General features: G+C 40.9%; 2 protein-coding genes across 2 annotated transcripts in view; one reads left to right on the top strand and one right to left on the bottom strand.

The window, feature by feature from the left end:
• Positions 1 to 240: 240 nt before the first annotated feature.
• Positions 241 to 5,127, bottom strand: ccdc172 (coiled-coil domain containing 172). Its single transcript, XM_064930912.1, has 8 exons — positions 5,049 to 5,127; positions 4,783 to 4,868; positions 3,425 to 3,541; positions 3,123 to 3,288; positions 2,834 to 2,935; positions 2,540 to 2,642; positions 368 to 455; positions 241 to 285 (listed from the first exon to the last, which is right to left on the bottom strand). The coding sequence occupies exons 1-8, from the start codon at positions 5,125 to 5,127 to the stop codon at positions 241 to 243; spliced, it is 786 nt and encodes a 261-aa protein (XP_064786984.1).
• A 4,635-nt stretch (positions 5,128 to 9,762) lies between these two features.
• LOC135511109 (GDNF family receptor alpha-1-like) overlaps positions 9,763 to 12,272 on the top strand; it is a 100,039-nt gene continuing 97,529 nt past the window's right edge. The window contains exons 1-2 of the mRNA XM_064932645.1: positions 9,763 to 10,925; positions 11,605 to 11,907. Of these exons, the coding sequence (XP_064788717.1) occupies positions 10,886 to 10,925; positions 11,605 to 11,907 (343 nt within the window). The 5' untranslated portion in view covers positions 9,763 to 10,885. The remainder of the gene's footprint in view (positions 10,926 to 11,604; positions 11,908 to 12,272) is intronic.

The raw sequence follows: 12,272 nt of genomic DNA on the forward strand, positions 1-12,272 counted from the left end.
TGCATGGGATTTGCTCTTGTTCTCTTGATCACTATAACCATATCATCCCATCTCAACACCCTGGTTCTATGGCTAAAATCTTATCATGTTTTGGTAACAATATGTTCGGTGGGTAAAGCCAAGACCTTCAATGAGCTGACAGTAAAGTAACACAAAATAAGTAAAATACACTATGTTTTTAAGACTGCTGGTATAATCAATCTCTCTCCTAACCTCTAACATACCTCTGGAATTTGGACACTATGTGAATTTCCTTGAGTATTGGGGAGTCTTCTGAGACAGTTTCTGCAATAAAAAATGTAATGTTACAATAAGAGCTATTGACTTAATTTGAGGCTAATAGATTTGAATAGCTCAGAGTGATTACCGATTGCAGGAACAGGATTTCAGAGCTAAGGGCTTCTCTCAGCAGCTCCAGCTCTCCTTCTTTGTGCATCTCCAGCTCCTTTTTAAGTCTATGACACATTTGAAATGTTAAGTGTCTGAAAAGCTAGTCTCTCATTACACACACGTCAAATGTAACATAAAACAATTATCTAACATGAATTTAAGAGTTGGAGCAAATAGTACAACCAAAAGTTTACCCTACCAGCAAATTGGATCTAGAGATATTATACAATGGGTGGTTCTAATCTTGAATGCTGATTGGTTAAAACTGCATTCCAGCCAGCGTCTATTCCACAAGTTACCACTGGCTAAATCTATGACATTAAAATTGTATGGTTTGCACACTTACACTTTTAAAAAGACAGCACTAATTAAATTGACATGCATTCAATTTCAAACAATCAATAGCTGAGTAAAAAGCGTGATTAATGAACACACTCAAGAGGAATTATCATAACAGCGAGTGGGCCTCAGCTTCCCCAAAAGCCCCACCCTCAGCACATCCTGTGGACTAATCAGGCCGTCAGTAATGAAGGAGATTTGTGGAACAGAGGGACAGAACATGCTTCCCCCACGTATGATTTAAGAGCAGGAGGAGGCAAACACTTCCTCCCTGGGCCAGATTCTGTATCGATCCATCCTTTTCATTAAGTTCCTAAAATGAGAATCGTAGGATGTTCTTTTTTGACCAGATAATACAGGCAGCAGATCAAAGCCTTAATTCAAGAGATTGGGGTAATGTTGCTTTATTTAAGCATCCTGATCTGAAGAGTACAAGAATGGCAGGATGGGTGCAGGTCCTTTCAGCACATTTCAAGCAGGATCATTAGCAGGATGAGACAGGAAGACAATAAATGTGCAATTATTTGTGACCCACACACCAAATACCCAGACTCTTGCTGTTCTGTCAGAATTGACGATAGGATCCTTGTTATGTCTGTAAAACTCAGTCCTCACATATTTATTGTATATGCTTCCGAGCACATTTTTGCTCTAACTTCTGACTCTATCCACACCCCAGGATAAGCCTTGATCTATCCATAACGGACCACTCTCCTCACACAAACGCTATCCACGAAATTGAACTAGTCAGTGAGGCTCTCCGCAGGCCCCGGACTGGGAACCCTCGTTGCGGGCCCCGGACTGGGGACCGTTGCTGGAGGCTCCGGACTGTAGACCGCCGCTGTAGGCTCCGTGCCATGACTCATCACTGGGGGCTTCGTGCCCTGGATCATCACTGGATGCTTCGTTCCATGGATCATCACTGGAGGCTTCGTGCCATGGATCATCACTGGAGGTTCCGGGCCATGGATCATCACTGGAGGCTTCGTGCCATGGATCATCACTGGAGGCTTCGTGCCATGGATCATCACTGGAGGCTTCGGGCCATGGATCATGACTGGAGGCTCCGGGCCATGGATCATCAGTGGAGGCTCCGGGCCATGGATCATCATTTGAGGTTGCGTGCCATGGATCATCACTGGAGGCTTCGTGCCATGGATCATCACTGGAGGCTTCGTACCATGGATCATCACTGGAGGCTTCGTGCCATGGATCATCACTGGAGGCTCCGGGCCATGGATCATCAGTGGAGGCTCCGGGCCATGGAATATCACTGGAGGCTGCGTGCCATGGATCATCACTGGAGGCTTCGTGCCATGGTTCATCACTGGACTGGAGAGACACTCAGGAGGCCTGGTTCGTGGAGCTGGCACAGGATATACTGGGCAAAGGAGACGCACTGGAGGTCTGGAGAGCAGAGCTGGCACAACCCGTCCTGGCTGGATGCTCACCCTAGCCCGGCAACTGCGGGGCTAGGGTGAGCGTATATTTCTTTATTTATAATGTCGCCAACAAAAACAAGAAACAACAACACGACCGTGAAGCTTACGAGGGCTACAGTGCCACTAACAAAGACAACTTCCCACAATAACAAAAGGGATAAAGGCTGCCTAAGTATGAATCCCAATCAGAGACAACGATAGACATCTGTCCCTGATTGAGAACCATACCCGGCCAAAACATAGAAACCTAAAACATAGAAATAAAGAACATAGAACATAGAACGCCCACCCAAATCACACCCTGACGAACCCAAATAGAGACATAAAAAGGCTCTCTAAGGTCAGGGCGTGACAGTGCAGTTGATTACCTTAAGCAAGTGCTGTCTGTGAGGGGCTTCTGGGTGACCATCAGACTCTCTGCACTTAAGGACTCGGTCATTGATTTAGCCTCACTCAGCTGGCTCTCCAGGTCTGAAATGAACAACTCTTAATGTAAACATTACCTCCACATACCAGTCTGTTTTTCTCTAAAGAAAATGACACTAGGGGATGGATTCAGTTTAGTCTGCACGTTTTACTGTACGCTGTCTTTAGGATTGTTTGTTTTATCTGGTGGCAAGCATTGAAACGTCTGCCTGACAACAGAGCTGGATCAAATCTACCTTTCATAATATGTTCCAGTCCTTGTAGCTCCAAATGGAGACCTCTCTTTTCTTCTTGCATAGACTTCATCTGAGTATTCGTCCGGCCCATGGAATCCATCTCTAAGACAGGATGGAAAAAACAGTACAAGGGGTCACCATAAAGTCTCAGGGTTGGTCAGAACAGGGCATGATTAGTGTAGCATCAGGTTATATAATGTAAATATATTATCCATTAATAAACTAGCAATACCCAATTAATATAAAATGACCCTACTTCACATGTTAATATAAACAGTGGCTTCTCTACCTTTGTTTAAAGAGCTAACCTCCTCCCCCAAGTTACGTATCTCAGATTGGGTTTGGCTCTCAAACACAGTCTCCCTGTTATTCAAAAGGCTAAAGTCGCTGTTGAAAGTCATGATTTCTTTCATGAAATTCTCCTGTTCCTCCTTCGACGACTTCTTTATTTTCTCCTTCAAACATATGAGCACAGCAAAAAAAAGGTAAATAGATTAATGTAGCCTATATCTATTGAATAACAATGTACTGTCATGTGGTATTTGTTTAACGTTTGAGTGTGCTTGAATGCCCTTGACAAGAATCACTCACCAAGTGTTTCCTGAGATCCCTCTGCTGTCTCAGAAGCTCCCCTGCCTGCTTTTCAACTTGTACTTGATGTTTTTTCATTAGGTCATACTGCAGCTTTGTCTCTGATAGATGCTGAGCCTGGAAGGACACACTTTTAGCAGTTCCATAAAACAAAACAAAAATGATATTTTTGTTAGCCTGTCCCATTCCATGAAGTTTGATACTTGATTGAACAGTTAATATATTGAAATCAAGGGAAAATATGTTCTCATTTTAGTAGCTATACTATAGGCACACTGTATTGCCTAGCCTCAACATTCCCCTCACAATATTTATATATATATATTTTTTATAAGCCATTCAGACCAAAAAAAGGCAAATGGTACCATTAAGGTAATTACATACTACCTGGCTTCAAATGATATAAGCAATTGTGAAGGTTAATTGTGCTAGTGGAAAGCATTGAAAATTACTGTCTAAAATGCATGGCATTCAGGACAATTGGTTACTATGAGTGTTAAAGTTAAAAAAATAAAACAGTAACCTTAGTGTCCTAAATATAATGAAGGGAACAGTTAAAGAGAGCTTGAAAGTAAACTGGCTGGCTGAAGACACATTTATGATTGAGCAAGCTAAGTGGCATAGACTATGGAACAACAAACACAAAGTTTGAGCTGTTTCATAAAGATAGTGTGCTTAAAACACTTAGTGTGCTTAAAACACTTTATCAAACATGTATATGTATGCTATTAACCTACAGCAACTCAATTTAGCATAATCTTAAATATCAGTAAAATAGATGGAATATATTGGCTGAATATATATGTAATATTCAGCAGCAGCCTATAGTTCAGAGGTTATTGCATCTCATCTCAATGAATGACTCTTTTGATTTGACCCCTGTAATTGGCAATCTTGTTATGTTCCTCTTTGACATGTACAGGAAGTGCTCAACAATATTATGAAAAGTTAATGAATCTATCTTCCACACATAATTCATTTCAAGCATGTTAAAACGTTGCTTGCTATAATACTAATGTAATCCTGCGGAAACTAGGAATTGATTTTGTAGTGCCACTTGCAATTGATCCACAGTCTCTGATGAGGCCTCTAATAGATTAAGGGTTTTAATCATACAATTAATCACCTCTTTAATGTGTCTCAATATGTATCAATATACTGCACTTAATCTGTCAACACACTCTCTCGGGACTAATTAATGTAGCTATTTGACTGTACATTCACTGTACAACTCTGTAGCCTACATTCACTGTTCAATGAAGTGTCTGTTCTTATCTCTGTCACTTCAACAATATTGTGTCAGACCATGCTTTGAGGTTCTCTCTCTCACACATAGGTAATGATAACAGCAGATTCACCTGTTCATCAAGTTCCTTGGAGAGACATTCTGATTTTGCTGTCAATGACTTGACCCTGTCTTGACATCTTGCAATAGCAGCCTTGACTGACAGAACATTGAATAAGGAAACACAACAGTGACCTTCATGACAAACACAACCAGTCACATTCTTTCCACCAATTCCTGCAAAAGTTAATTGAAAACTAAAAGTAGTATAATTTAGCTAACATTGTGTCAATAACAGCTAGCTTGATATTAGAAAGGAAATTATGGTTGGCAGCTCACCCTCTTGAGATTGTCGCGTTTTCTCCGATATTTGCTGTTCAGTTAGTAGAATTTGTTGAAACAGAGTATCCAAACTCATATCTTTATCGGATAAATATGCTATCTAGCTGTATTAACTTTTTAATTGTTTATTAAATATGACACCAGGACAGCAGTAAAACATACAAGTGTGTTGAGATTCCAGTCGAATTCCCGCCAACAAATGTGTACGTGTTCTATAGCGCGCATGTAGTCCTATTCTAGGGTGCGCGAGCCTATTTGTAGGCATGAGAGGTCAGTTTACTTTTACCAGAAAACCTACTAATATCGTGTAACATTTCAAATAGTCCTCACCCAAGCGGATGTGTTTCTTAAACCCACAGAAATATGTTGAACCTGAGGGTAGCCTAGGGGGCTTTTCATTGAAGCCTACCACAATGAATACATTATGTAGGCCTAAACATACTGAGAAATGTACCAGTGCAGCCATTCTCTCAAGATCGCTTTCATTCATCACAGTTCTGCTTCAATGAACTATTAGTTCTGACATCCACAGTATTGTTTGACGTTTGTAAGCACAGTTGGCAATCAATAGCTTTAATTCAGTGTCATTTGCTCCTTCAAGATTTGTCACATAGGCCTATAGAGGCTAATTCTTTACTTTACTCAATTTTCTCCTGAGCACTGCTAGAAAGAATGGTTTGAGCCAGTGCCATGAAGAACATTAAAGTGTGAATGCCTGCCTCCTTATATGACCAGGACTATATCATTCTGACATTCATTTGCTAAATTAATAGTAAATATTGATTGAGGCTTTTCATAAATCCCAGATTGATGTTGCTCACCTTCATGAGGTTGGCAACCTTCCCTTTGAAATTAAAATAGCCAAGTTACCAAATTATATAGGTTTTCCAGACAATTAACTAACACTATATGTTTCCATATTTTATTTTATTTGAACAAAACTATAATTTGAAAGCTCCCTTTGAAAAAGCCAATTAATTGTAAACTTCATTTACATTTGGCCCGAGCCTATGCGGTTTTGCAATTTAGGACTAGGCCTATTTGTGTTCCCCTTATACATTCACTGAATTTATGTTGCTATTGTCCAGTATAATTACCCTAAACTGTAAAAAAGACCTGAATAAGATGTAAAAAAAAAAATCCTGTTGTCTTTACCGTGACTTACTGACAGTGAGTCACTGTAAAAATGTACATTATGTTCCAAAGAAAAATTTGGTTTAACAGTACCCTACTGTAAACTTTACAGTAATGTACTTTTAAACCAAGTTTATTTGGAATATTTACTTTTTACTATAGTTACTATAAAAACAACAAGATATTTTTACATAATTTTCTGGGCTACCTAATAAAAGAAACGTCCCTTTTTCAGGACCCTGTCTTTCAAAGATAATTCGTAAAAATACAAATAACTTCACAGATCTTCATTGTAAACGGGTTTAAACACTGTTTCCCATGCCTGTTCAATGAACCAAATACAATTAATGAATATGCACCTGTGGAATGGTCATTAAGACACTACTTACAGACGGTACGCAATTAAGGTCACGGTTATGAAAACGTAGGACACTAAATAGGCCTTTCTACTGACTGGACAGAACGGACAGCTGATCTTCCTCGCAGTGGCAGACCACTTGTAACAACACCTGCACAGGATCAGTACATCCAAACATCACACCTGTGGGACAGGTACAGGATGGCAACAACAACTGCCCGAGTTACACCAGGTACACACAATCCCTCCATCAGTGGTCAGACTGTCCGCAATAGGCTGAGACAGGCTTGACTGAGGGCTTGTAGGCCTGTTGTAAGGCAGGTCCTCACCAGACATCACCGGCAAAAACATCACCCTGGACCCGACAGAACAAAGCCTGGACCCGACAGAACTGGCAAAAAGTGCTCTTCACTGACGAGTCGTGGTTTTGTCTCACCAGGGGTGATGGTCAGATTTGCGTTTATCGTCAGAGGAATGAGCGTTACACTGAGGCCTGTACTCTAGAGTGGGATCGATTTGGAGGTGGAGGGTCTGTCATGGTCTGGGGCGGTGTGTCACAGCATCATCGGACTGAGCTTGTTGTCATTGCAGGCAATCTCAACGCTGTTTTTTTACAGGGAAGACATCCTCCTCCCTCATGTGGTACCCTTCCTGCAGGCTCATCCTGACATGACCCTCCAGAATGACAATGCCACCAGCCATACTGCTCGTTCTGTACGTGATTTCCTGCAAGACAGGAATGTCAGTGTTCTGCCATGGCCAGCGAAGAGCTCGGATCTCAATCCCATTGAGCACGTCTGGGACCTGTTGGATCTGAGGGTGAGGGCTAGGACCATTCCCCCCAGAAATGTCCGGGAACTGGCAGGTGCCTTGGTGGAAGAGTGGGGTAACGTTTCACAGCAAGAACTGGCCAATCTGGTGCAGTCCATGAGGAGGAGATGCAATGCAGTACTTAATGCAGCTGGTGGCCACACCAGATACTGACTGTTACTTTTGATTTTGACCACCCCCCCTTTGTTTAGGGACACATTGTTCCATTTCTGTTAGTCACATGTCTGTGGAACTTGTTCAGTTTATGTCTCAGTTATTGAATCTTGTTATGTTCATACAAATGTTTACACGTTAAGTTTGCTGAATAAACGCAGTTGACAGTGAGAGGACATTTCTTTTTTTGCTGAGTTTTCAAGAAGGTAGGCCTATGCACACTTAGCTTGCTTCTGTGTTTGTTAAATCATCATCTAAGTCTACTCTCGGACAAGCATTTGGTTTATGGAATTTTATTCAGCAGATTACATGGTCGGTTAATAGTTATGCATTATGCAGTCCTTAAACATCTTTTATTAAGCATACTTAATTCAGAAATGTTACTCGCCAGCCCATTCATGTGCTTCATTGTTTGCAGTCCGGCTGACATGTATTTCCTATTCCTAGGAGTAGACGACGCACCTGATTGGTGCCAATTCATGCCCGGTTTCGAGGAGCCAATTTTGCCTCATGGGTTTAGTTTCTCCCTATTTGTTATTTTGAGATTACATAAATATATAGTCTTTGTGTCATTTGAGTTCATAAGGCCATTTTGTTCTATGGTGATTCATTTATTAATGTTATTTCACAGATGTAGGCTGAGAGGTTGATGTGCCTAATGTTACCTCTCTAGAGTAGTGAGTTGGTATGACCCAATCCAGGAGGGCTGTCAACAGGTATGTTGTCTTTTTCAGACTTTCAGTTGGGCGTGTTCCCCTGCTCAAACGTTGAATGCATTAACCAATGGTTGCATGCAACGTCATTGACTGTGTCATCGACTGACAGATTGCTATAACATATGATGTGGTTAGCTGATATGTAAAATATCTATCCAGAAATTGTCAAATCTGGCAGGTGTCAACAACACCTGGGCAGAGGAATGCGCCCATTGACTTCTGATAGTCGCCTGCCTGTCTGGCAGCCATAATGTTAAACGACATGCTTGTTGCGAGGCCTTATTAAGTGCAGCTTTATGGTTAAAAGCTGTAGTTCACAGTAAAAGTTTTTGCAAAGACAGTTTATTCTACATCCTTTCCATTTTTTTTGGGGGATCCCTTTTGTTGGCACATTAATTGGGGAGGATGGGCTCGTGGTAATGGCTGGAGCGGGATTAATACAATGGTATCAAATACATGAAACACATGGTTTGATACCATTCCATTTGCTCCATTTCAGACATTATTATGAGCCATCCTCCCCTCAGCAGCCTCCATTGCTTTGTAGGCCTATATATTCGAAAGATAGTGGATAAATCATGATAGTTCACTCAGGCCTCTTATTGTTGGAAAAATTATCAGTTTCGGTTTGCTTAACGGGGTAGCCCATAGACACCAATGTGATAGCATCTGGGTCTGGTCTGCTTAGTTCATTGACTTCAATTGTACCATAAATAATTAGTGGGTGAAATGTCTCGCTTCCTTTTCCGTGTCTGACGCAAAGCTTGCGTTCCCCTGCTTAGATGTTGCATGCATCAACCAATGGTTGCATGCCACGTCATTGACTGTGCAGCTGGGCACTAGATTGCTATAATATGTGGTATCATGTAAAATACCTATCCAGGTGTTGTAAGATCTGACATGCGTCACCAACGCCTGAGCAGGGGAACACCACCTTAGTCTTCTCTTTCACACTATCTGTAAAAATGTAAATAGCCTTGCTCTCTCAGCTTCCCATTTATGTATTAAAGGATTTAGTCCAGTTGATATGGTGGAGTGGAGGGGAACATTCATTCATTGTTGATTGTTTCGGTCAACAGTCGAGTGGGTCTAACCATAGAAAATTCCTTTAAAATTCCTTTAAATTCCTTCTGTATTTAGCCTAGTGAAGGACTGAAAACGAATCAATAGGGCATGTATTACATCTCACTTAATAGGATGTGTATCTGTGTTATTATATGGTCAACGTTAAAGTGTAGGCCTAATATAGAAAAGTATGTCAAATGAACCTAATAGGCCTAATGAAATATGTTAAAATGTTCATTATCATAAACCACTCAATTTTTGTGATTTGTATAGCCTCCAATTAATTCAGATAGTTTCATATTACATTCGCCACGTCTAGGCTATAGTGATTGCATTATTTTGCCTATAATCAGATACATGTTGAAGCTTTTTTAAACCAACAGATGGCGATATTCACCCATGTTCACGTTTTATAGCCGATGTCAAGAGTGGATAGAAGGAGCGCACTGCTGGCTCTACACTCTCAGCTCTGGTACTGTATGGTACTGTGTGGTTTGCACTACAATCAGCAGCACACATCAGATAGACAATTTAGGCTCCGTCTCCTTTTTCATTACACGCTCCAAATGTGTGGCGAAAGCGCAACCTGAGCATAGCAAACACTAAGTCAGCATTAATACGCAACGATCTGAATAGATGTTTCAATGTGAAAAAGGAACAGTGACAGGTTTCAGTCGAATTGGTGGGATAGCGTCGCACGTCAACACAGATATTCAATCGATAGTGTACTTGTAGGCTACAGCATATTATCTGTGCGCATGGGGTTGTCTCTCGCTAAAATTTGAGTGTGCTGTTTTGAACGGACATAGCAGCTTTGGTTTTGACTAAGGTATTGGGGATAGTCACACAACACGTTGTTTAACCTCTACATGTTGTGAACTCTCTGTAACCCCATGAATAATATAATATTGTAAATTATAAGGGTGTAGCCTTGTCCGATGGAATGAATCAAGACACTATAATATTTTGATACAATTTAATACAGAATCAACAATCAAAACATTTGCAAATAGTGTCATACCATATGTTTTCACAAATAAGATATTGCGTATGTATTTAGCCTCACATCGACACTGTATTCCAGAAATAAAATGTGTCTGAAAGTTTGAATTGATCTACTTGTCATCACCGAAATCCACGTTGAAACGCAGAAGTTCCACTGCCTTGCCGCTGCTGCCGGATTGGGGTTACTGCACTATTGAGCAGTGGGCTACAGCATCCTCGCGCGCTAAGACACACGCGGACATCCTACGAGCTGGAGTTCGGAGAGCACTCACCGGTTCGTTTTGTCTCCTTGTGATCTCTCATCCAAGTATTTTATTTAGTTTTTAAACGGAATCATTCTGTGGTTGATGGTATCGGTTATCTGTCGCAAAACATTGGAGTACTTTTGGGTCGGAATGTTTTACGCATGAAGTCAGCTGGATGTGTTCTGTAGCCTATGTCGGACCTCATCCACCCGATATTTTCAATGGATTTGAATAGAGTGGAAATGCCTTGGGAATAAAATCACAAAGTTTTTTTCTATATGTTCTATAAATTCCATTGTAACAAGGCATCACACGGATACAAACGCAATGATTTTCATCACACTTTATGTCGTGCTGCCTCTTTTAGGTAAGTTTTAGTTTCTCAAGGCCTATTACTTATGAATATGACTAATATATGCTATACATGCCTAGTATGTGCATTTTTAAATGGACAATAATAAGAAATCAGAGGGCAGCTGAGTTGAGTACATAGGAAACCTATAGTGATCTTTGTGGAGAGAGATGAGCCACCATAATGCGGACCATGCCCATTGACTACCGAAAAATCAAATACGAGCTCATGTAGCCTAATCGAAGTTAACTGAGTTCTAATTCGGTAATAGACACAACTAAACACAGTGGCAATTCATTATCCGTCTCTCATGTATAGCCTATATACAGTACTATAGCCTACATTGAAAAATAAAAAGCATAACATGTTTTACCCGTTTCATATTTAATAACTTTACTTGTTCTCAGCTGATTTTTTAAATATTTCACAAATGTATAGGGTATGCGATGCATTGATCACTATGTCAGTGACGAGTAGCCTATATGAGATGTTTGTGTTGTTGTTATTGTCACGGAGTTGCGCACTAAAATACGCTCAGTACAGCGTTAATACAGTATGTTAATCTGTAAAGAAGCTTTCATTTGGATTAATCTCTGAATGTGTATTGTGACTAAATCCCGTAAAGCCTACAATATTTAACATTTAAACGACAGAAACATTATTAGTATTATCACTATTTATTCTCCCCAAACAGATGTATTGTATGCCCAGGAGAATGTCCTTTCTGGTCCCAACCGCCTCGACTGTGTCAAGGCGAGTGAGCAGTGTATGAAGGAGCAAGGATGCAGCACCAAGTATCGGACAATGAGACAGTGCGTTGCTGGGGGGAAGGAGAGAAACTTTAGCATGGTAGCCGGACTGGAGGCGCAGGACGAATGTCGGAGCGCCATGGATGCGCTCAAGCAGAGCCCCCTGTATAACTGCAGATGTAAAAGGGGTATGAAGAAAGAGAAGAACTGCCTTCGCATCTATTGGGGAATCTACCAGACTTTGCAGGGTATGCACTTTGGTATCATTGCAGTTGGCTACAACACAGCAATCACACATTGTCAGAAGTCAATCTGATGTTAATCAATGGTTTTAAAAAAAAACATTTCCCAGACCTGCTGTATGAGTAATGTATTAACGGACCATGTAAACTGCTAAAGCAATACCGTTTCAGGGAGAAAACAACACATTATTGGGTGCGTAACTTTCCCGTCCGTGCGTAATGGGAAAGGAGTGAGTAATAACCTTAAACCAATCTCTTAGAATGAATCGAGTGTAAAGCCCTTTGTCACTCGTCATCTTGCAGTAGATCGCACACAAAAAGTGTACTGCCTAATGCCAGTGGCCAGTGGGGCAGTAGGGGTTCTCAGTTGC

Source organism: Oncorhynchus masou, chromosome 23, assembly GCF_036934945.1.
Source record: "Oncorhynchus masou masou isolate Uvic2021 chromosome 23, UVic_Omas_1.1, whole genome shotgun sequence".
Taxonomy (NCBI): domain Eukaryota; kingdom Metazoa; phylum Chordata; class Actinopteri; order Salmoniformes; family Salmonidae; genus Oncorhynchus; species Oncorhynchus masou.